General features: G+C 42.4%; 2 protein-coding genes across 2 annotated transcripts; both read right to left on the bottom strand.

The window, feature by feature from the left end:
- Window positions 1-468: 468 nt before the first annotated feature.
- On the bottom strand, window positions 469-22,784 carry LOC115460508 (olfactory receptor 1009-like). The gene is made up of 3 exons (XM_030190279.1): window positions 22,647-22,784; window positions 7,384-8,312; window positions 469-502 (listed from the first exon to the last, which is right to left on the bottom strand). Exons 1-3 carry the CDS (start codon window positions 22,782-22,784, stop codon window positions 469-471), a joined length of 1,101 nt encoding a protein of 366 aa, XP_030046139.1.
- Window positions 22,785-23,860: 1,076 nt separating this feature from the next.
- Window positions 23,861-24,799, bottom strand: LOC115460495 (olfactory receptor 1020-like). Its single transcript, XM_030190261.1, has one exon. The coding sequence runs from the start codon at window positions 24,797-24,799 to the stop codon at window positions 23,861-23,863; it is 939 nt and encodes a 312-aa protein (XP_030046121.1).
- Between the last annotated feature and the right edge of the window lie 880 nt (window positions 24,800-25,679).

Genomic DNA, 25,679 nt, shown 5'->3' with positions numbered 1-25,679 from the left:
CCACAGGCCCTGAGACAATCAGTCCTTCACAGGCAAAAAACAAAACTAACTAAACCTGAGCGTAAGAGGAAAAGTCCTGTATCTTACCCTTGCTGTCCATAGCTTTGGAATCTAGATGGGGTGATGAATCGGCTCCTCCCTCCTCAGGTTATAGCAGAATTCTCCTGCGAGCCACTTCTGATCAGGTCCAAGATCTCTGTACAGCAAAACTACTGGTTACTCAGTTCATAGAGAACCACAGAGCCGCTTTTGGAACTTGGCCTTGTGCTGCACTCAGCAAGATGAATTACAGTTCACAGGTGACTCAAAATGTTCTGAACCTGAGCAGTGGCATAATGCATGTAGTGTGTCAACCAGATATGGGTATAATGAGGCCTGTTAAGAATACTTTGATTAAAATGTTTCATCAGAACATGCATTGGATCAAGGGAAATAAAATCTTTCTGCATAACAATCTGAGATTGGGTATCAGGAAGCCAGGTGAATCTTGATGGATAATTCCAGACATGGGACCAGGTTCAATCAGCTTGGCCACTGAGCCAATCAGCAAGGAAACCAGAAACAGAATCTTCAACATTCGTTTCTGCATCTGAAAAACAAAAAGAGAACAGATTATGCTATTGGTGGGTTAGGTCGGTTCATCTCAGCAATGCACATATTCGGTGCAAAGTGACTGGGATGGCATGGTCTCAGCTAATGGATGTGGACCCATTTAAGAGAATCCTCACCTTTAAGAATTTTTCTTGAAGTGAATTTGTTAAGCCACAGGTGAAGCCTTTTCCACAATAAGGAATGGACCATGCCAACTGGGCTAAAATTTATTTTCCTTGGCCTTTTTTCTAGCAAAATTGTAATAGAATACCTTATTGCCAATTTGCTATTCCTTAGAGGTTATCCCTTGAGCATAGTAGGCTTTTCTAGCTCTAGTGCTACTTTCCAAATTCTTTTGGGCAAAGGCAAATGCACTTTACAAATGCTATGGGAATATTTGTGGGTGGCAGTATCACTATATAAGTTCATATCACTAATCCTTTACAACAAATGAATTGGTAACATCATTTCACTACCTGTCATCAATTTAAATGGAACACTCCTGTGGAACAATGAGAGGTGGTATGGATGGCCATGAGAATTAATGGTAACTTCATATCCCAGTCCTTACCAGAAGTTGACACATACTTCCTCAGGATGGTAACAGTGGTGCAATTGGCTATGAGGCTCATTTTCAAAGCACTTAGCCTCCCAAAGTTCCATAGAAACCTATGGAACTTAGCCTCCCAAAGTGCTTTGAAAATATGCCTCTTTGTCTACCTGCCCAGTGACTGAGGCAGATAAACAATGTTCAGTTTACTCTTCACTCCAATCATCTTCCATATGTGTTGAATCACTTCTGCAGTGAATTGGGATCCCTGGTCTGAGTCCACACACATGGGCAGGCCCCATATACTGAACACATGATTCAGTAGCAAGGTAACCATGGTTTCTGCAATACAATTGGGTGCCAGTAAGCACAAGGCAACCAGAGAGGGTAAAACAGTATACACAAAATGGCAAACAGAAAAAAGCACAACTGGGCCTTCAAGACTGGGACAACAGGAGTCCTTTATTGGTATATGACCCGACACGGGCCGTGTTTCAGCGTACACAATGCCTGCCTTAGGGGTCCAAGTATAGAATCAAGGTAGGGAGCTCCATAGGAACAGATATCAGGTTTAATGTATAATTCCTAAGAAAAAGCAGTGGCTCCTGTGGAACGCCATCAGTCAAAGTAAAACGCCTGAGGCAGGCGTTGTGCACGCTGAAACACAGCCCGTGTCGGGTCATATACCAATAAAGGACTACTATTGTCCCAGTCTTGAAGGCCCAGTTGTGCCGGTAAGCACTCCACCCACTTGGTAAACCAGCAGGTGACAGTAAGCATGTACTTATTGTCACAAGTGGATAAGACCACAGGGCCAATCCAGCCAATCTGGATATCTGACCAGGGCATAGCAATACCCTTTTTTCACAGTGGTGCTCAATGAGATAGTGAAGATTGTTGGAATCAACAACAGGTTAAACAACCTCGGGTGTACAACTGCATATGCTGTCGCATGTGGGGCCAGTATGTAACTTACTTGAGGGTCTTGTAGGTAACTCTTTCACCTCAATGTCCTGCACATGGTTCATCATGAGCATGTTGCAACATGATGCTTTGAAATGCCTGAGGTACAACCCATTGCTCAATGCCATGCTTACTCATCCGAGTAAGCAGATCCTGGTATAGCTTGAATTTATCTCGGGAGGCATAGAGTAGCCTCAGCTCTTCCACAACTTGACACTCCTTTTTTGACAAAAGATGTTCCTGCAGATTCAGGATGAAGTTGTAAAATCTTCTAATAATCAGATCTTCTTTCTGAGCTGTTACAAGATCAAATGGTGGGACTTCATTACACCACTGGAACATTAGCCTGCTTCATTTGCCGTTGAGTGACAATTCTCCTGTCAGTGCACCATCCTTGGCAAGTTGATCTGCCAGGTCATTCCCTTGTTTATCAGGACTATCGACCTTGGCATGACCCTTGACTTTCTTCCAATAGATGGTCATCTCTTTGTCCTGTACCAGTTGACCTGAAGCTAGAATCAAGTTTCCATGATGTGCTGGTTTTCCTTTGGAGTTCAACATGCTGTTCTTCTTCTATTTGGGTAAATGAGAGACAAAATTCTATCTCACATAATCTGAATCTGTGCAGATGGTTAGTTCCCAAAGTCCTTTCTGAAACGCAAACTTCTGTGCAGATGGTTAGTTCCCGAAGACCTTTCTGAACCACAGACTGTACCACCACCAAAGCTGCAACAATCTCAGCATATTGATTGGTCTAGGAACCCAAACTGTGCTTCATGGTCTCATCAGGAGTAGTTGGATTCCATACCACACCAACTCCTGCAACCAACTCATTGTCTGTGTCTCAGTGGAAGGTGCAGCCATCCATGTAGGTCTGGGAATGTAAGCATAGATCTTCTCATCATAAAGATGATGGCAGTGGGGTTCTTCCTTCTCTGGTGGAACATCAGTTTCATGACTATCTGCAAGGGAATCATTTTCTGCACACTCATACAAATCTGCCATAACCTTGGGCTACTATCAACTCCAAATGTGACCCAGCAATGTTTGTACTTATTATGCATTCATCAATATCACACCATGTATCACCTAAATGTCCACAAATGTTTTACAGGGATCCTCAGAATAACAGCATACCCAAACACAGCATACAGCTCTTAGTGCAAGTGCAGCCCTTCCTCACTGATCCCAATTTTATAGTTTTTGATTCTAAATTTTTAATATAAACAAATCTTCTCATGTCTTCTTATAAAACATCCAAAGAGTGGCACAAAGCAGCAGATGTTTTTTTTTTTTTTTTGCCAAAACGTCCAAATTACTATTTTTGAAACCCATTTTAAAGATGGTTTTCTATTCAGTTTATAGGCAGTGCATCCAAATCACAAGGGGGCATGATGGGGCAGGATTTGGGAGTTTCCAAAACTTGGACATTTTTCTGCCATAATGGAACAAAGCCCTAAATGACCACATGACCTCCCTTACTCCCCAAGTGGTCACTGACCCCTCCCACACCCCCCAAAATGCAAAAGAAACAGTATATATCAGCCTCTGTGACAGCTTTAGATGTTATGGGCAATCCTATTAGAGCAGCAAGAAGGTCCCTGGAGTAGCCTAGTGGTCGGTGCAGTGTACTATAGAGAAGAGGACCCAGGCCCATATCCCACTCTGTAGTAGAAAGTGTGAGCCCTCCAAAACTCACCAAAAATCTACTGTACCCACATATAGATGACACCTAAAGGATAAGGACTATTGTGGTGGTGTACAGTTGTGTACACTAGGTTTTTGGTGGGTTTTGGAGGGCTCATCATATAATATAAGGGCACAAGGGTGAGATGTGTACCTGGGACCTTTTATGTGAAGTTCACTGCAGTTCCCCCTAGGGTGCAAAGATAAACAGGAAAAACCCTCCTTGGAAATCCAATGAAGTGCAGGAGAGTAAAGGATAAGCCTCCACATTGGGATTAAGTGGCAAAGACTTCTTTATTTACAGGTAGGTACCAACAATTGACTTTACATGGGCCGTGTTTGGGCGGAAATAACCACCTGCTTCAGGGGTCTATAAAACATATATATACACACTAATGTTAAAACATGCAAATGAACCAAGTTGTGCAACATTAATTGCAAATATATCATGAATAGGTAAAAGAATACAATAGTATAAAGAACCTTTAGCGTGATAAAAAGGAAGAGGAACCATTAAAACAATTGAACATTGACAGCTTGTATATAATCCTATATAATAATTCTCACCTGGAACATTCTGAAGCTCACTCTGTGGGAGGGAAACACTGAAGGCTAGGCTGTCAGCAACACTCACTCTCACTCATGCACCACTCACTGTCACTCAGGACCCGCCCTCAGCCACGCCCCTTCCGGACATAATTCGCAACCCCAACGTTCTAAATGAAGCCTCAAAACCCCCTCAAAACCGGAACTATGAGGCGCCACAGATATCCTGTTTGCCCATGCCTGGAAACTGAAAGTCAGAACTGCGACATCTCCCCCGCTCCAAAACCTTACAGTTTTGCCTGTCATCATAATCGAACAAGAGGCAGAGAACAGCAGCACAAGAATTTCTAGAGGGGAAAAAAAACCCCGTTTTGTTTGCCTACTACAAAGAGAAGGTTTCAGCTCTTCGTTCGCCAACACACAGCACAGCACAGGAAAAGAGTCTCACCAATTCACTCACACACAAAAAATAAAACAGCTGAGCAGACTGATGTCCTCTCGAACACAGAGCACTAAAAACTTCCTCTTCTTTGCAACACATTAACAATTTTGTCTGCAGTCGTAATCGAACAAGAGGCAGAGAAGAGGAGCACAAGAATTTCTACAGAAACAAACAAAAAAAAAAGGTTTTGTTTGCCTACTACAAAGGGAACGTTTCAGCTCTTCGTTTGCCAACACACAGCAGAGGAAAAGAGTCTCAGCAATCCGCTCACAGACACAAGAATACTTTCACACCATCAACACTTGGACAACATAAAAAGCAAAATGGCAAAGGGACCTTTTCTTTCACATTCATACATTTGCTTTTCCTGTATGTGCCACATTGCAGCTGCAGGACATCGGCATACATTCACATCTGGGGCTGGGTTTTACTTTTCTTAGGAGACAGGGGCAAAACGACCCTGAAAATGGGAGGGAGGAAGGGAGAGATGGGGGGGCAACGACCCTGGAAGGGAGGGAGGGGGACTGACCCTGGAACTTGGAGGGGGGGCGTGCACACGGACCCTGCAACTGGGAGGGAGGGGTAGAGGGCAGACCCTGGAACTGGCAGGGAGGGGGGCGGGGCACTCTCATTCTCACACTAACACTCTCGCACCCAGTCTCACTCTCTCTGTCACACACACACACACATTCACTTTCTCTCTATCACACACTCACTCTCATACACACTCTGTTAAACACACACACTCAGAGGAAAACCTTGCTAGCGCCCGTTTCATTTCTGTCAGAAACGGGCCTTTTTCACTAGTGTTATATATTTCTACCCGCAGACCTGGCAACGCTGCTGCTGCCTGAGTGAGCCGGAGTCTGATGCTTCCTTGTGCTCCGCCCCTGCCCCTCTGACACAACTGTGTACGCGAGGGTGGGACGTGGCAGAGGGAAACATTCGGCACCGGCTCAGGCAGCCTGTTATCACTGCAGGGAGGCAGCGGCGGGGAGGGGCTGCTAGGGAAAGCAAGTTTTAGGGATGGAAGGGTAGGAGAAGGTTAAATTGAGAACAGACGACTGTTTCAGCCAAGGAAGTTGGATAAACATAGATGACAGCCAGGGTGAGTGAGCCTATGTAGCTCATTATATGAAATAAAAATTGAGTATCACTACAACAGCTTAAAAAAATGTGTAGCTGGTAGAATATCAGTTAAAAACTCTATTTTGTTTGCTCATTTTTTTTTCTACACTGTTCTATACAATACAGATGAAATTTCAGTGAGGATATCCTGTTTCTTGACGGGTTCATCTTAACTGTTGTAATCTGCCTTGGGAAGCCAACTGGCTTATTTTCGAAAGAGACGGATGCCCATCTTCCGACACAAATCGGGAGATGGACGTCCGTCTCAAAAACAGGTATAATCGAAAGCTGAATTTGGACGGCCCCAACTGCTTTCCGTCACGGGGACAGGCGAAATTCTCAGGGGCGTGACCGAACGGTAGCGAAGGCGGGACAGGGGCGTTCTGGGGCGTGGTTAACAGATGGACCTCTGCACCTGATAATGGAAAGAAGCAAGATGTCCCCGACGAGCATTTAGTCCACACAAAGTTGGTCCTGTTTTTTTCACGACCAAGCTTCCAGAAAGTGCCCAAACTGACCAGATGATCTCCCCTGTCTCCCCCAGTGGTCACTAACCCCATCCCACCCTAAAAAACAAACTGTTTAAATATTTTTTCCAGTCTCTATGTCAGCCTCAAATACCATACCTAGCTCCATGACAGCAGTATGCAGGTCCCCCGAGCAATTTTAGTTTAGTTGGTGCTGCACGGGACTCATGCAGAGAGCAAAAATCGGAAGAAAAAAAAACATGCAAGTATAGTCAGGGACGTCCAAAAAAAAACCCATGCAAGTGCAGTCAGGGTTGTCCAAATTAAAACAATAGTAATAGGGGGATTCAAACCAGCCACCTTCTCATTACAATACTTGTGCTCTAACCACTGCACCACTCTGAACCTTGGACATCTGCTAGGCCTCTCTAAATTCATCATACCACTTAACCATGGAAATTAATTTATACAACCTCCACCCCCCCCCCCCCCCAAACTACAGCAAGACCCTGCTCTGGTTAAAGTAAATCATGTATAGTCAAGATAGCTGACAGATCAATCTGCATCAAAATAGCCACCCCCCCCCCCCCCATCACCATGCCATTCAACAAATATTGTCTGTGCTTTGAAGCACTCTTTTGAATCCAGCCTTAAAAGAACATAGAGAATTATAAAATTCCAAAAAATGATTGAAGGTGAGAGGCTACATTCAACTCCATCAGCTTTGCCACCAAAGGTAGTCTAGCCATGGAATGATAACTTGCACAAGAGGCTAAATCAATATTACTATTTTTAGGAAGAGGGGTCAGCGCTATGTGACCTAAATCTTCAGGATATTCACCTTCCCTCAATGCCTGGGTTGCAAAGTTCACTAGCTAACTCACCACTGTGATTGGTGGATTCTGAAACACAGAGGCAGGACTGGAATCCAAAGCACAGTAGCAGTTATTAAATCTGGATAAAAGATGCTATATGGGGGGCATTCTACTCTAAGTCAATGTATTATAGTGTTCCTCAGAGCTCCTTTGACTTCCTGGTTCCTCAGGCTGTAGATCAGTGGGTTTAGCATAGGGATTACCACTGTGTAAAACACAGACACAACTTTATCGTGATTAGAATAGCTTGAGTTGGGTCGTAAATACATAAATATAACTGTCCCATACAGTATTGCCACGGCAGTGAAGTGGGAGGAGCAGGTGGAGAAGGTTTTGAGTCTCCCCTTTGTGGAATCAATCCTTAGGATGTTGATTAGAATGTAGGTATAAGAGATCAGGATGGTGAGAAGGGAGAGTATAGCGGTAAACCCAACGACAACAATAAGTATGAGCTCATTAACAGAAGTATCTGAGCAAGAGAGCTCCAAAAGTGGAGGGACATCACAGTAAAAATGATTAATAACATTTGACCCACAGAAAGATAGGTGAAAGGTACAAACTGTATGTATCAAGGCATTGCACAGGCTAACTATATAAGCACTTGTGACTAGCTGGATACATAATGTTTTGTTTATGATTAGTATGTACTGGAGTGGATTACATACTGCTACATATCGGTCATATGCCATCACTCCCAGGAGGAGGCTTTCTGCACTTCCACAAAAAGTAAAAACACACAGTTGTGTGGCACAACCATTAATAGAGATAATTTTCTGGTCTTTGAGAAGGTTAGACAATGAGTTTGGAGTTATAGTTGAAGAGTAACAGACATCTATGAACGAAAGATGACTGAGGAAAAAATACATGGGAGTGTGGAGTCGGGGAGCCACTCTAATTAGCAAAATGATGCCAATGTTGCCCAACAGAGTGATTATATATACATGAAGAAAAAAGATGAAGAGTAGAATCTGGAGTGAGGAGTCATCTGTGAGTCCAGCAAAAAGAAACTCGGTCACTGAAGTACGGTTCTTCCATTCGATTGAGTTAGTTAATGCCATCATCTGCTGAAATATAGTAACAATAGTGTCAATATGTTATAAATAAACTTATTCTGCACATCAGTAACTGTTGAATGTGGACGCTGGAGCTCAGTACTTATAACAGCCATTCTTTTTCATCCAGACAGTCTCTAACATCTCTTAAACCTTCTAGGTCAACCAAACAAAACCCAATAATTTTAGTTGTAAAGCTATAGGCCTGATTCACCAAGATTTTATTACTCATAGAAACTAAATGAGGAAAAACCTTTGTTGAATCAGTCAAATGACACCAACATCTGCGACAAAGTAGACAACCTGGAAGGTGTGGATAACATAAGGGGGGATCTAGCAAAGCTTGGCCTAGAGTATAGCAATTAAAATCTAATGGTTAAAAACACAAGGCCATTAATCTGGGCTTTAAAAAATCCATGGGAAGATTAGAGAATAGGAGGTAAATTTTTACAGTGTCATGTTGTGATCGTATCTGATGATATTAAGATTGTCAAGCAGGAAGTTAAGGCAGTGGCAAAACCCAGAAAGATGCTTGAGTATATTGGGAGAAGAATGGCAAGCAGGGAAAAATGGAGTTGATAGAGCCTCTGGTGAGGTCTCGTTTGGAATTCTGTGTGCAATTCTGGGAACTTCACCTTCTAAGGAATAGAAACTGAAAAGACTCGGTCATCAGTCTGTTCCACAAAGCATGTGAAGGCAGAATAAACATGCATATCCTCAATAAATGGTGGGCTGGGGATATGATAGAGACTTTTAAATACCTGCAACATATACATTCACAGAAGATGGGTCTCTTTCACTGGATAGGAGGTTCTAGAATGAGGATTACTAAGGTGAGGGTGAAAGGGGTTAGAATCAGAAGTAATTTAAGGTAAATTTTTTTTTACAGAAATGGTGATCAATAGATGAAATAGAGGCATATTTTCAAAGCACTTTGGGAGGCTAAGTTCCATAGGTTTCTATGGAACTTTGGGAGGCTAAGTGCTTTGAAAATATGCCTCATAGTCTTCTAGTGGAGGTGGCATACATGTGGAGGGTAAATAAATTCAAGAAAGAATGGAACAGACACAGAGGATCTCTGAAAGAGAGAAAGGATTGTAGAACTGAGTGGTTGATATGGATGGGCAGGGTGGAAGACCATGTGATCTCTATCTGCCATCCACTTCTGTTTCTATTGTATGTTAACTTTGCAGTTCGCAAGTGATCATATTCTAGGAAACGGATAGGGAACCAGTGAAGTGACTTGAGGAGAGGGCTAATATGAGCATAGCGACATTGGCGGAATATTAGTCGTGCAGCAGAAGTTTGAATAGATTGAAGAAGAGAGAGATGGTTAAGTGGGAGACCTGTGAGAAGCAAGTTGCAATAGTCTAAGCGAGAGGTGATAAGAGTGTGGATGAGGGTTCTGGTAGTGTGCTCAGAAAGGAAATTTTGGTGATATTATAGAGAAAGAAACTACAGGTTTTAGCAGTATGCTGAATATCTGCAGAGAAGGAGAGGGAGGAGTCGAAGATGACCCCAAGGTTACGAGCTGATGAGACAGGAAGGATGAGAGTGTTATCCACAGAAATAGAGAATGGGGGAAGAGGAGAGGTTGGTTTAGGGGGAAAGATAAGAAGTTCAGTCTTGGTCATGTTTAGTTTCAGATGGCACTGAGACATCCAGGCAGCAATGTCAGACAGGCAGGCTCATAGGCACCCCGTGTAAGAGGCTTGGGGAGCAGTGGCGTAGCTAGCATACTTGACACCCGGGGCTGACCTTTTTTTAACACTACCACTAAAATAAGCCTTTCGTACAAGGCCTTTGAATATCAACTAAATAGATTGTAAGCTCTTCGAGCAGGGACTGTCCTTCTATGTTATATTGTACAGCGCTGCGTAACCCTAGTAGCGCTTTAGAAATTTCAAATAGTAGTAGTTATCCACAGAAATAGAGAACGGGGGAAGAGGAGAGGTTGGTTTAGGTGGAAAGATAAGAGGCTCAATCTTGGTCATGTTTAGTTTCAGATGGCGGCGGTGAGACATCCAGGCAGCAGTGTCAGACAGGCAGGCAGATACTTTGGCCTGGATTCCTGCTGAGATTTCTGGTGTGGAGAGGTAGTTCTAGATGAGGTTTCACTGTAATCCTGAATAAGTGAATATGTTTTAGTCCTAATCTGATACTGATTTTAAAAAGTAATTGATAATAACCCCATTTTATATCTTTTTAAAGTAATAATTCCTTCCCAAAATGTTTGAAATAACACACACTGGTCAATATTAAGTTGGCAGTGGTCAGTAGTTTTTTAAGTGTTGAACGAGGCTGACTAAAATGTCCCTTGATATTCAATGCTGGGCCTTGAAAGGGCACCAGCATTGAATTTCTTGCTGTCACCAGACACTGCTGAAACCTATACAGGTCCCATAACGTACTTACGCAGCTTCTGACTCAATATCACCTGGGACCCGCATAAGACAATCAGTCCTCTCCTGATTCTGTCTTGCAAACCCCTCTTTCCTGGCATCTTCCTGTAAAACTGACCCTCCCCGATGCCAGACCCCCTTCTCCTAGTACCTTTATGCAGAGCCACCGAGAGACTGAACCAGGCCCGTGGCAGGACCACCGCCGCCACCGGTCTGCTGCCCCCCCCCCCATGATTATCGCCGCTGCTGTCCCCCCTAAATTGTCATCCGCTGCCCCCATTGTTGCCACTGCTGCCCCCCCACAATTGTCATCTGCTGCCACCCCCACCATGATCGTTGCCGCTGCCACCCCCCCCCCCCCAAATCATTGTTTGCTGCCCCTCAGGATCATCGCCACTGCCACCAACCCCCACAATCATCATCCGCTGCTGCCCTCTCACCATGATCGTTGCTGCTGCTGCCGCCCCCTGGATCGCTTCCACAATTCAAAATTTCAAATACCTTGGCTGGTGGGGATCCCAAAGCTCCACCAGCAGAAGACGTCTTCCTCCAGCGCTGACTCTTCACTCTGCCGATTGCCTGCCTCTGTGGCTGCTTTTTCTCTCAAGGCATGCTCGATTTCAAAACTGAGCATGTGAGCCTGAGAGGAAAAGCAGCCACTCAGCAAACAATAGGCAGAAGAGCATCGCTGCAGGAAGATCTGCAGTGTCTGCTCCTCTGGGTCTTCCCTAGCCTTCAAAGGGGGCCCGTTGCCGGAGTTTTCTCTCTCCTGCTCCTGTCTGGACATGATCACTTGGGTCCTGCAGGAGAGATAGAGAGAGACCCTGGTGTCGGGCCCCCTTTGGAAGCCTGGGCCTGGGGAATTTAGTGCCTCCTGCCCCCCCATCTTGGCAGCCCTGCCTTCCTGGAATACTGATACCCCTGATGCCAGACACCCCCCTCTCCCATCCTCCCTCACCCATCTACCTAACTATAGGCCCCTACCCCAGGCCCAACCTCTAGTTTCCTGGTGGTTCAGTGGGGTCAGTCGAGCAGGAACAAACCTCACTCATTCCTGCCTCTAGCGGATGCCAGCAGTGAATTCTAGGGTACTCTCATGCTACTACCACTAAAAATAAGCCTTCCATTTAAGGGCTTTGAATATCAACTAAATAGAGAATAGTAAAAGCAGCACAACAAAGTCATAGCTAAACTAACAGACATCTGTAAAACATTTGCATTTGCTACTTCCTTCCCCTCCTGACCCAGGAATTCTTTCTTCCCTCTCCCTATTACTGTCGCTTTCTTAGTTCCCCTTCCCTTTTCTGTTCCTGAGGTTCACTCTTGTTTTACTCCAGTGGCCCTTGTGCTTCACCTACTTATTATTATTATTATTTATTGCATTTGTACCCCACACATTATCCCACCTATTTGCAGGCTCAAATGGCACAACTGATTTTCATTCATGTTATGCCTCAACTTTTCAGATCCCCCAGCCCATGAAGTTCTTCAGCAGTGGTTCTAGCTTGCTGTATCCAGGGTGTGTCTGACTCTCATTGGCAGAGTACACATCCATACCAATCAGCACATTTGCACTCAAAAAGAAAAAAACAACAAGACTCCTTTTCTGGCCCAAAATGCATTGCATATAAACCTCCACTATTCCCCACCCCCCCTAAAAAAAGTGATAGTGCTGTAAGAGTGCAGGTTCAATCCCTAATTAGAACATAAATGTCTAGGTTTCCAAAATGACAGGCATAAATATCTAAAGGGGGAAGTTATCAGTGTGGGCTACCACCTCTGCTAAAATAGCATGAGTTAAGGATGTAGGGCCCCTTTTACAAAGCATATAAAAGAGCTAAACCCAATGATAGAGAACTACTTTTGAAAAATTCTCTTAAGGATACAGAAGATAGTGAGAAGATGAATGTTTTTGTTGCTAGATTTTCAAGTGGAGGAGATGGTTTGACTACAATTATACATAAAGCATAATTGGGCGGTGATGCAGTCACATGTTCTTTTCCATGATCAGGGAGTAAGAGGGGCTTTTTCAAGATCACGTAACCTAAAAGAAATTCTTAGTCCAGCAAATCTACCCCCTCTTAACCCTGGAGAGAAACAGTGATAACATTGGTGGACATAAGAAATGTGGCCGCTGTAAAACATGTTCTATGACTGTAGAACTTACTGAATTCACTAACCCTATTGATGGTAGGAAATTTCAGTTAAACTATCATACAGCTTGTCAATCTACATATGTGGTTTATATTTTAAAGTGTGATTGTCAAAAGGTATATGTGGGGAAAACCACGAGAACTCTACACCTGAGAATCATTGAACATCGTTCTTGTGTAAAAAAACAGAAAAAGGGAGCACCACCAGTAACACATTGCCTGGAAAAAACGGCATGGATTTGAGGCATCCTGGTGTTTTGTTATTGTTTGGGCCCCACCTAACGTGAGAAGAGGTGATAGGAATAAAGTACTTGTGAGACGGGACAACGTTGGATATTTACCTTGAAATCGCTTGAACCTTTCGGTCTGAATTCTCAAATTGAATGGTCTGCATTCCTTTAAGTGGATTAAATTCAACAATATTTAAATTGTAAGTATGTTAATCAACGTGTGTGATGCAATCCTAGTTCCAGTTCCGGTCTTTATAAATGAGTTAGTGTCTTGAAGTGAGTAAACACCACTTTGAAGCATAACGGTTAAGGATGGATTAGTAAGTTAACCATTCTATTGTTTTTTATAACAAAATCCTCATGAGTTTGGATGACACCGTGCTTTTCTTGTAGGTTTCAGAAGCACTTAGTCCCCTGAAGAAGCCTTATATAGAGTGAAACAGAGAGCCCTGTTGGGCAATTTGCAAGCTAAGTGTCTTCATTTATACTCAGGTTACAAAAATGTTTTGAAAATTAAAAAAGAAATGAAAAAATTATGGTTTACTTTTAAAAAGTGGAGGTTTTTTGACCCATGATAATATCAGAGTCTATAAAGTGCTGGCATGAAGAATCACTCTTGCTGCTGTCGGTGCCGGGCAAGATGGTGGAGGCTATTATTAAGAATAAAATTGCAGAGCATATACAAAAACATGGACTGATGAGACAAAGTCAGCACGGATTTAGTGAAGGGAAGTCTTGCCTCACCAATCTAATGCATTTTTTTGAGGGGATAAGCAAACATGTGGACAATGGGGAGCCGGTTGATATTGTATATCTGGATTTTCAGAAGGCGTTTGACAAAGTGCCGCACGAAAGACTCCTGAAGAAATTGCAGAGTCATGGAATCGGAGGTAGGGTATTATTATGGATTAAGAACTGGTTGAAAGATAGGAAGCAGAGAGTAGGATTGCGTGGCCAGTATTCTCAGTGGAGGAGGGTAGTTAGTGGGGTTCCGCAGGGGTCTGTGCTGGGTCCGTTGCTTTTTAATGTATTTATAAATGACCTAGAGATGGGAATAACTAGTGAGGTAATTAAATTCGCCGATGACACAAAATTATTCAGGGTCGTCAAGTCGCAGGAGGAATGTGAACGATTACAGGAGGACCTTGCGAGACTGGGAGAATGGGCGTGCAAGTGGCAGATGAAGTTCAATGTTGACAAGTGCAAAGTGATGCATGTGGGTAAGAGGAACCCGAATTATAGCTACGTCTTGCAAGGTTCCGCGTTAGGAGTTACGGATCAAGAAAGGGATCTGGGTGTCGTCGTCGATGATACGCTGAAACCTTCTGCTCAGTGTGCTGCTGCGGCTAGGAAAGCGAATAGAATGTTGGGTGTTATTAAGAAGGGTATGGAGTCCAGGTGTGCGGATGTTATAATGCCGTTGTATCGCTCCATGGTGCGACCGCACCTGGAGTATTGTGTTCAGTACTGGTCTCCGTATCTCAAAAAAGATATAGTAGAATTGGAAAAGGTACAGCGAAGGGCGACGAAAATGATAGTGGGGATGGGACGACTTTCCTATGAAGAGAGGCTGAGAAGGCTAGGGCTTTTCAGCTTGGAGAAGAGACGGCTGAGGGGAGATATGATAGAAGTGTATAAAATAATGAGTGGAATGGATCGGGTGGATGTGAAGCGACTGTTCACGCTATCCAAAAATACTAGGACTAGAGGGCATGAGTTGAAGCTACAGTGTGGTAAATTTAAAACGAATCGGAGAAAATTTTTCTTCACCCAACGTGTAATTAGACTCTGGAATTCATTGCCGGAGAACGTGGTACGGGCGGTTAGCTTGACGGAGTTTAAAAAGGGGTTAGATAGATTCCTAAAGGACAAGTCCATAGACCGCTATTAAATGGACTGGAAAAATTCCTCATTTTTAGGTATAACTTGTCTGGAATGTTTTTACGTTTGGGGAGCGTGCCAGGTGCCCTTGACCTGGATTGGCCACTGTCGGTGACAGGATGCTGGGCTAGATGGACCTTTGGTCTTTCCCAGTATGGCACTACTTATGTACTTATGTATGCTGTGCAAAGACTTTTGAAGTCTTTTTCCTCCATTAATAATAATTTTAAAAACTCTAAAAAGTTCTAAAATTTGGACAGTGTGAATGAATGAAAAATTGGGATATTTTGTTTTCAGCTTTAAAGGTTGTCTATTCTAAGAATTTTTTTTGCTGAATTAGTGTCGACTTTTGTCAATATTCAACTGGCCAGAAACAGCTCTTGGCTGGTTAAATTTGTTGTGAGGGGCTAACTAGGCATTTTCAGTTGCTCTTAACTGGATAGTGCCCTTGAAAATGCCCAGTTAGTGCCCAAGCAAGCTATTTTAGGAGCGTTCCAGGGACAAAGTCAGCACTTAGCTGGTTATCATTATGTGGTTCTTCATAGCCAGTTAAGTGTTGGATATTGCAATTGTCCAGCTATGTTTTCACTGTCTCCATAAACCCAGTAACTAAATATCAGATCCAACATGGCCCACATTGATAACTTCCACTCTTAATGGTAAAATAATATATCTTAATCATAGCCCACATTGATAACTACATTCCTATGTGTTAGCACGTTTATGTGTATGTTCAGGAATATCAAACATGGTGTGTTGACATTATGATGTGTATGTGATGTTTAGCCATTGACAATTGCAAAATGGGTGCTGTCGTCACATATAGTCAGCACACACGTCTCTTGCAATGTTTGGAAGAATTTACTTAGCATAACTGCTTTAAATCTGTAGTATTTGACCTGAGTCCAAGGGCCAGAGGTTTTAAATATTTGTTCCTTAGATTCAAAATAAGAAAAAATCATTATGGGGGTCTTTTATGTAGGGACGCTGGCGATTTTAGCACGCATTAAAAATAGGCGCATGCTAAACTCTAAACATGCCCATAGGAATACATTGGCGCATTTAGCATTTAGCATGTACCTATTTTTAATGTGCGCTAAAAACGACAGTGTGCCTACGTAAAAGACCTGCTATGTATATCCAACTCTACTTCCACATTAGACCTCTACAATGGTATTCAGAAATTTCAATATAAGCCATTTTAAACAGCTGACATTTGAAAATGAGGTGTTAGAACATTTGCTGTAGTCCTTGCTGTTCGTTAGATTAAAATTCATCAATGAGTGTTAAGTACAATATTATAGTATCCATAATACTGCAAGTCAACAACTATAACTATAGAGTAATATTTCTATTAAGATGTCAGTATGGAAAAAAAGACAGACAGCTCAATCCATTGTGGCTTAATTTAGCTCCTTTCAAAGCAGGATGTCCCAGGATATGGGTAGGAGAATTACACTTTGAGTGTAGAATTGAATTTTCAAGTTTAGTTTTTTTGCAGGTAACTCTAGACAGAGAAATGGAAGGGGATGAGAACTTTGGATCTATCATATCTATGTAACTTGAGAGAATTTTCAAAACTGTAAACAATCAATGCAGCTAAAGAGATACTAAAATACCTACAATGCTGTATTTTCCAGGTGGCTTAGTGAAACATTCCATTTGTATGCACTGCCATATTAATTGTACCCATTTGCATAACCATATGCACTGAGGACTGTTAATTCAGTCAACATCCTATTTTAAAATTAACAATGAAGAACTTTTTAAAAGGCTACAATAAAATAAGAAAATAGGATTAACATTTTCCCAGGACCATGAAATTATTTATGGAAAATGTAATTTTGTTGTTTGGACTAGAATACTTTCATTTGAATATGTTTTGTGAAACTGTCAAGGGAATGCAATTGATGAGGAAGAATTGCAGTTATGGTACGTGAGAAGTGTAATGTATGGTTTACACTCTTCTGTTTTATTCACTGTAGTTTATAAGACATGCTTTACTTTTCAAAATAAAGGAACTGTTTGCATTGTATCATATTTGGCTACAGACTGTAATCTCAAGAAAGGAATTCTGGTGGAGAATTATGAAAAGTCTTCTTCAAATATGGTTCTAAACATTCAAATAATAGCTTTTCTCTCCTTTTTCAATTTATTAGCCATCTGAAGATTTGCTGAGGGTTTCTAAATTCTATTTTTTGCCTGCAAGAAAAATGCAACTATTTCTGTCTGTTAGTGTAATATCTCAATCCCTACCTGTGACAGAGGACAGAACACACATCTCTTGCCTGACTCCAGCCCATCTGAGTATAGAAGGAATTAGAGAGTTTATATAATGGGTGAAGAGAGCTTGGAGACTTTATCTCAAGAGATCTCCGTGTTCAGTGCTAAGTGGTAAGAATCAAGAAGGGAGAGATACACCTGAAATAGTGTGCTAGTAGGTATCAAAATTTGAAAGCCGAGTTTATGATTATCTAGAAACATTTATGTTTAATCCACAATAGGACACTACCTCCTATCCCATGATTCTCCAATTTCCTCTGGAGTCTTTCATGAGGTACTTTGTCAAGTGCCTTCTGAAAATCTTGATACTCAATCCTGCTTATAATGGAACGAGAAAAACACCCAAGTTCCGACCTAAATCGGGAGATGGACGTTTATCTCACAAAAACGAATAACGCGGTATAATTGAAAGCCGAACTTGGACGTTTTCAACTGCACTCCATCGCGGAAGCGTACAAAGTTGATGGGGGCGTCGGAGGCGTGGTGAAGGCGGGACTGGGGCATGGTTATCACCTGAACAGAGATGGGCGCCTTTCGCCGATAATGGAAAAAAAGTATGCGTTTGTAGCTAGAATTTAGGGCACTTTTCCTGGACCCTGTTTTTTCACGAATAAGGCCCCAAAAAGTGCCCTAAATGACCAGATTACCACCAGAGGGAATCGGGGATGACCTCCCCTGACTCCCCCAGTGGTCACTAACCCCCTCCCACCACAAAAAATGATGTTTCACAACTTTTTATTTTCACCCTCAAATGTCATACCCACCTCCCTAGCAGCAGTATGCAGGTCCCTGGAGCAGTTGTTAGGGGGTGCAGTGGACTTCAGGCAGGTGGACCCAGGCCCATCCCCCCCCTACCTGTTACAATCGTGCTGCTTAATGCTTAGTCGTCCAACCCCCCCCCCCCAAACCCACTGTACCCACATGTAGGTGCCCCCCTTCACCCCTTAGGGCTATAGTAATGGTGTAGACTTGTGGGCAGTGGGTTTTGAGGGGGATTTGGGGGGCTCAACACACAAGGGAAGGGTGCTATGCACCTGGGAGCTCTTTAGCTTTTTTTTTTTTGTAAAAGTGCCCCCTAGGGTGCCCAGTTGGTGTCCTGGCATGTGAGGGGGACCAGTGCACTACGAATCCTGGCCCCTCCCACAAACAAATGCCTTGGATTTATTCGTTTTTGAGCTAGGTGCTTTCATTTTCCATTATTGCTGAAAAACAAAAACGCCCAGCTCACAAATTGTCGAATAAAACATGGACGTCTATTTTTTGCGAAAATACAGTTCAGTCCACCCCTTCACGGACCCGTTCTCGGAGATAAACGCCCATGGAGATAAACGTTTTCGTTCGATTATGCCCCTCCACCCTGCTTATAATCAAACGAGAAAAACGCCCAAGTTCCGACCTAAATCGGGAGATGGACGTTTATCTCACAAAAACGAATAACGCGCTATAATCGAAAGCGGAACTTGGACGTTTTCAACTGCACTCCATCGCGGAAGCGTACAAAGTTGACGGGGGAGTGTCGGAGGCATGGTTAAGGCGGGACTGGGGCATGGTTATCACTCGAACAGAGATGGGAGCCTTTCGCCGATAATGGAAAAAAAGTATGCGTTTGTAGCTAGAATTTAGGGCACTTTTCCTGGACCCTGTTTTTTCACGAATAAGGCCCCAAAAAGTGCCCTAAATGACCAGATTACCACCGAAGGGAATCGGGGATGACCTCCCCTGACTCCCCCAGTGGTCACTAACCCCCTCCCACCACAAAAAATGATGTTTCACAACTTTTTATTTTCACCCTCAAATGTCATACCCACCTCTCTGGCAGCAGTATGCAGGTCCCTGGAGCAGTTGTTAGGGGGTGCAGTGGACTTCAGGCAGGTGGACCCAGGCCCATCCCCCCCTACCTGTTACAATTGTGCTGCTTAATGCTTAGTCATCCAACCCCCCAAACCCACTGTACCCACATGTAGGTGCCCCCCTTCACCCCTTAGGGCTATAGTAATGGTGTAGACTTGTGGGCAGTGGGTTTTGAGGGGGATTTGCGGGGCTCAACACACAAGGGAAGGGTGCTACGCACCTGGGAGCTCTTTAACTTTTTTTTTTTTTTTTGTAAAAGTGCCCCCTAGGGTGCCCGGTTGGTGTCCTGGCATGTGAGGGGGACCAGTGCACTACGAATCTTGGCACCTCCCACGAACAAATGCCTTGGATTTATTCGTTTTTGAGCTAGGTGCTTTCATTTTCCATTATCGCTGAAAAACAAAAACGCCCAGCTCACAAATTGTCGAATAAAACATGGACGTCTATTTTTTGCGAAAATACGGTTCGGTCCGCCCCTTCACGGACCCGTTCTTGGAGATAAACGCCCATGGAGATAGACGTTTTTGTTCGATTATGCCCCTCCACATCAACCGGCTCACCTTTATCCACATGTTTGTTCACCCCTTCAAAGAAATGTAATAGATTGGTGAGCCACGCTCAGTTTTAAGGATAAATTACATATTACTAACAATAGTTCTGCAAGTTCATTTTTCAGTTCTATCAGTACTCTGGGATGAATACCATCCGGTCCAGGAGATTTGCTACTCTTCAATTTGTCAAATTGCCCCATTATATCCTCTAGGTCTATAGAGATTTTATTCAGTTTCTCGGAATCGTCAGCTTTGAATACCATTTCTGGCACCGGTATCTCCCAAATCTTCCTCAGTGAAGACCGAAGCAAAGAATTCATTTAATCTCTCCGCTACGGCTTTGTCTTCCCTGATCGCCCCTTTTACCCCTCGATTATCTAGTGGTCCAGTTGATTCATTTGCCAGCTTCCTGCTTTTAATATACCCCCCAAAAAATTTTACTATGTGTTTTTGCCTCCAATGCAAACTTTTTTCAATGTCCCTCTTTGCCTTCTTTATCAACGCCTTGCATTTGACTTGACATTCCTTAGGCTGTTTCTTATTATTTTCAGTCAGTTCCTTCTTCCATTTTCTGAAGGATTTTCTTTTAGCTCTAATAGCTTCCTTCACCTCACTTTTTAACCATGCCGGCTGTCGTTTGGTCTTCCGTCCTCCTTTTTTAGTAAGCGGAATATATTTGGCCTGGGCTTCCAGGATGGTGTTTTTGAACAACATGCACGCCTGATGTAAATTTTTGACCCTTGAAGCCGCTTCTCTAAGTTTTTTTTTCACCATTCTTCTCATTTTATCATAGTCTCCTTTTTAAAAGTTAAACGCTAATGTATTGGATTTCTTGTGTATACTTACTTCAGAGCTAATATCAAATTGGATCATATTATGATCACTGTTATCAAGCGGCCCCAGCACCTTTACTTCCTGCACCAGATCATGAGCTCCACTAGGTCTAGAATTTTTCCTTTTCTCATCAGCTCCTGTACCAGCTGCTCTATAAAGCTGTCCTTGATTTCGTCAAGGAATTTTACCTCCCTAGCATGCCCCAATGTTACATTTACCCAGTCAATATCAGGGTAATTGAAATCACCCATTATTATCGTGTTGCCCAGTTTGTTTGCATCCCTAATTTCCTTTAACATTTCTACATCCGTCTGTTCATCCTAGCCAGGCGGACAGTAGTACACCCCTATCACTATCGTTTTCCCCTTTACACATGGAATTTCAATCCATAGGGATTCTAAGATGTGTTTTATTTCCTGCAGAATTTTCAATCTATTTGATTCATGGTTCTCCTTAACATACAAAGCTACCCCTCCACCAATTCAATCCACCCTATCACTACGATATAATTTGTACCTTGGTTTGACAGTGTTCCACTGGTTATCCTCCTTCCACCAGGTCTCAGAGATGCCTATTATATCTATTTTTTCATTTAATGCAATATATTCTAACTCTCCCATCTTATTTCTTAGGCTTCTGGCATTTGCATATAGACATTTCAAGCTATATTTCCTGTTCCTATTTATATCTTGCTCAGTACTTGAAAGTATTAATTTGCAACCTTTTGTCTGATTTTTATTTTTATTTAAGGACACCTGATCTATTACGGTCTCTTTTGCAACCTCACTATTGGGATACCCTATCTTTCCTGTTTCGGTGATATCTTTTAAAAGATACCGTATTCCGAACCATGCGCTTTTGAGCGACTGTCGGCCTTCCCCCTGTTTCTAGTTTAAAAGCTGCTCTATCTCCTTTTTAAATGCTGATGCCAGCAGCCTGGTCCCACCCTGGTTAAGGTTGAGCCCATCCTTTTGGAATAGGTTCCTCCTTCCCCAGAATGTTGCCCAGTTCCTAACAAATCTAAAACCCTCCTCCTTGCACCATCGTCTCATACATGCATTGATTTTTGGTGACTTTTGGAGGGCTCACACTTTATACTACAGAGTGGGATATGGGCCTGGGTCCTCTTCTCTATAGTACACTGCGCTGACCACTAGGCTACTCCAGGGACCTTCTTGCTGCTCTAATAGGACTGCTCATAACATCTAAAGCTGTCACAGAGGCTGACATATACTGTTTCTTTCGCATTTTGGGGTGGTGGGAGGGGTCAGTGACCACTGGGAGAGTAAGGGAGGTCATGCATTAATCCTTCCAGTGGTCATTTGGTCATTTAGGGCTCCTTTTTGTGACTTAGTTGTGATTGAAACAGGTCTACACCAATACATCTAATTTTTAGCCCCAAATGTTTTTGCTTTGTTCCATTATGGCAGAAAAACATCCAAGTTTTGGAAACTCCCAGATCCTGCCCCAACATGCCCCCTTGTGATTTGGATGCACTGCATATAAACTGAATAGAAAACCATCTTTAAAATAGGTTTCAAACATAGTAATTTGGGTGTTTTGAAAAAAAATTCATCTGCTGCTTTGTGCCACTTTTTGGATGTTTATCTGTTTTAAAAATGAGCCCTTTAATCTTCTATTAAAGTTCTCAAATTGTTCAATTTTTTGATGAATCACAGTATTGTCCTTAATAATAGTAGCCACAGTTCCCTTCAATTATTTAATGTCTGCTTTAGTTTGTTCAGAATATGTTAAATATTCTTGTCTAGTATTTTCCATAGTATGAGAAAGCATATCCACTTTACTTAGAAGCGATGATGTTTCCTGGGCCATTTATTAGATGTTTTTGTGCTCAATGTGTCTAATTTTTTGGACCATTTAAAAAAAAAAAAAAAAAAAAAACAAACATCCAAGGGAAAAGTCTTTCAGATATTGTCCAGGGTAACCACTGCAGGACTTGTTGAATCCTGAACTTGTTCTTCATTGCTCAGCAGTCAACACCTCAGGATAGTACCACCACCTTGGATCTGCATTCCAGCAGCTTGTGCTTTCAAGGAAGTTTCTACTATGGCCCAATGTATCTGTCAGACGTAAAGGTGGAATGCCCCCTGAAGGTGGCAATGAAATAACAGTTCTAAGTAGCAGAGGTCTTGTGGTGTACTGATCGAGAATCTGTTGAGCTGGAGAAGATGTTCAGGTCAACGGTGGCTGCACCTTCACAACCCCTTTGTGTTTGGTATGGGGTATAGTGAATTAAGGCAACAAGGAACAAACCAACAGCAGTAGTGAATACCGCCATTTTGCCAATTCCCCCATGTAGCTCAACATATAAATGTGAATCTACAATAAGTCCAATAGCTTCAACAAAGTAACCAAGGGGACACTAATACCTGCAATAGTAGGGTGAGAGATAGGCAAGTCTTCATCTTTCTTCCCATTCCACAATTTCTTCTTTTAATTGAAGATGGTTAGAAGTTATCCATGTACTCATCCTATCTAAAGACCCACTAATTCATAAGTTTGTCTCTGGGATGATTGAAATGACATTAATAAAACAATTATCAAACTTCAATGGAACTAAGACTTGTTCAACAAATGAATGTTTGCAAACCAAACCACAATTAGGGGTCAATATTCAGACTTACATTTGGTTTGGTTTGCATCAATAAAACAATGTCATCAGCATAAGAGTAAAAACAAATATACTAATCCCAAAGATTTTCCCCAAAAGAATTAAAAAATGTATTGAACAGTAGCAGAGATAGTGGTGAACCTTGGAAAACACCATAGACATCTGCTAGGTCTCACTAAATTCATCATACCACTTAACCATGAAAGTTCTATTATACAACCCCCCCCCCCCCCAAACTACAACAAGACCCTGCCAGAAATTCCATTACGACTTAGCTCTTGTTAAAGTAAATCATGGCTAGTCAAGATAGCTGACAGATCAATCTGCATCAAAATAGCCCCCCCCCCCCACACCATTCAACACAGAGTGTCTATACTTTGAAGAATTCTGAATCCAGCCTTAGAAGCACATAGAGAATTATAAAATTCCAAAAAATGATTGAAGGTGAGAGGCTACAATCAACTCCATCAGCTTTGCCACCAAAGGTAGTCTAGCCATGGGATGATAACTTGCACATGAGGCTAAATCAATATTACTATTTTTAGGAAGAGGGGTCAGTGCTATGTGACCTAAATCTTCAGGATATTCACCTTCCCTCAATGCCTGGGTTGCAAATTTCACTAGCCAACTCACCACTGTGATTGGTGGATTCTGAAGTGCAGAGGCAGGACTGGAATCCAAAGCACAGTAGCAGTTAGTAAATCTGGATAAAAGATGCTATATGGGGGGCATTCTACTCTAAATCAATGTATTATAGTGTTCCTCAGAGCTCCTTTGACTTCCTGGTTCCTCAGGCTGTAGATCAATGGGTTTAGCATAGGGATTACTACTGTGTAAAACACAGACACTACTTTATCGTGATTAGAATAGCTTGAGTTGGGTCGTAAATACATAAATATAACTGTCCCATACAGTATTGCCACGGCAGTGAAGTGGGAGGAGCAGGTGGAGAAAGTTTTGAGTCTCCCCTTTGTGGAATCAATTCTTAGGATGTTGATTAGAATGTAGGTATAAGAGATCAGGATGGTGAGAAGGGAGAGTATAGTGGTAAACCCAACAACAACAATAAGTATGAGCTCATTAACAGAGGTATCTGAGCAAGAGAGCTCCAGAAGTGGAGGGACATCACAGTAAAAATGATTAATAACATTTGACCTACAGAAAGATAGGCGAAAGGTACAAACTGTATGTATCACAGCATTGCACAGGCTAACTATATAAGCACTTGTGACTAGCTGGATACATAATGTTTTGTTTATGATTAGTATGTACTGGAGTGGATTACATACTGCTACATATCGGTCATATGCCATCACTCCCAGGAGGAGGCATTCTGCACTTCCACAAAAAGTAAATACACACAGTTGTGTGGCACAACCATTAATAGAGATAACTTTCTGCTCTTTGAGGAGGTTAGACAATGAGTTTGGAGTTATAGTTGAAGAGTAACAGACATCTATGAACGACAGATGACTGAGGAAAAAATACATGGGAGTGTGGAGTCGGGGAGCCACTCTAATTAGCAAAATGATGCCAATGTTGCCCAACAGAGTGATTGTATATACATGCAGAAGAAAGATGAAGAGCAGAATCTGGAGTGAGGAGTCATCTGTGAGTCCAGCAAAAAGAAACTCGGTCACTGAAGTACGATTCTTCCATTTGATTGAGTCAGTTAATGCCATCATCTACTGAAATATAGTAACAATAGTGTCAATATGATATAAATAAACTGTTGAATATGGATGCTGGAGCTCAGTACTTATAACAGCCAGAAAACATCACACATTGTTTTTCACCCAGACAGTCTCTAACATCTCTTAAACCCTCTAGGTCAACCAAACAAAACCCAATAATTTCAGTTGTAAAGCTATAAACCTGATTCACCAAGATTTTATTACTCATAGAAACTAAATGAGGAAAAACCCTTGTTGAATCAGTCAAATGACACCAACATCTGCGACAAAGTAGACAACCTGGAAGGTGTGGATAACATAAGGAGGGATCTAGCAAAGCTTGGCCTAGAGTATAGCAGTTAAAATCTAATGGTTAAAAACACAAGGCCATTAATCTGGGCTTTAAAAAATCCATGGGAACATTAGAGTATAGGAGGTGAATTTTTACAGTGTCATGTTGTGATCATATCTGATGATATTAAGATTGTCAAGCAGGAAGTTAAGGCAGTGGCAAAACCCAGAAAGATGCTTGAGTATATTGGGAGAAGAATGGCAAGCAGGGAAAAATGGAGTTGATAGAGCCTCTGGTGAGGTCTCGTTTGGAATTCTGTGTGCAATTCTGGGAACTTCACCTTCTAAGGAATAGAAACTGAAAAGACTCGGTCATCAGTCTGTTCCACGAAGCATGTGAAGGCAGAATAAATATGCATATTGTGAAGATGAGGCTACTGTGAAGATGAAGCTCCCACCTCAGGATCCCAGGTCCCTCTTTCACTCAGAGTGAGCTGGTTCTCAGTATGCAGATTTTATGCAAATTATTCTACTACCCCTTTCTGCTCAGGATGACCTGCTTCTCAAGGGCAAACACAGTCAGGTCTCACCAACAGGA

Source organism: Microcaecilia unicolor, chromosome 1, assembly GCF_901765095.1.
Source record: "Microcaecilia unicolor chromosome 1, aMicUni1.1, whole genome shotgun sequence".
Lineage (NCBI taxonomy): Eukaryota > Metazoa > Chordata > Amphibia > Gymnophiona > Siphonopidae > Microcaecilia > Microcaecilia unicolor.
This window is presented reverse-complemented; position numbering and strand designations above follow the sequence as displayed.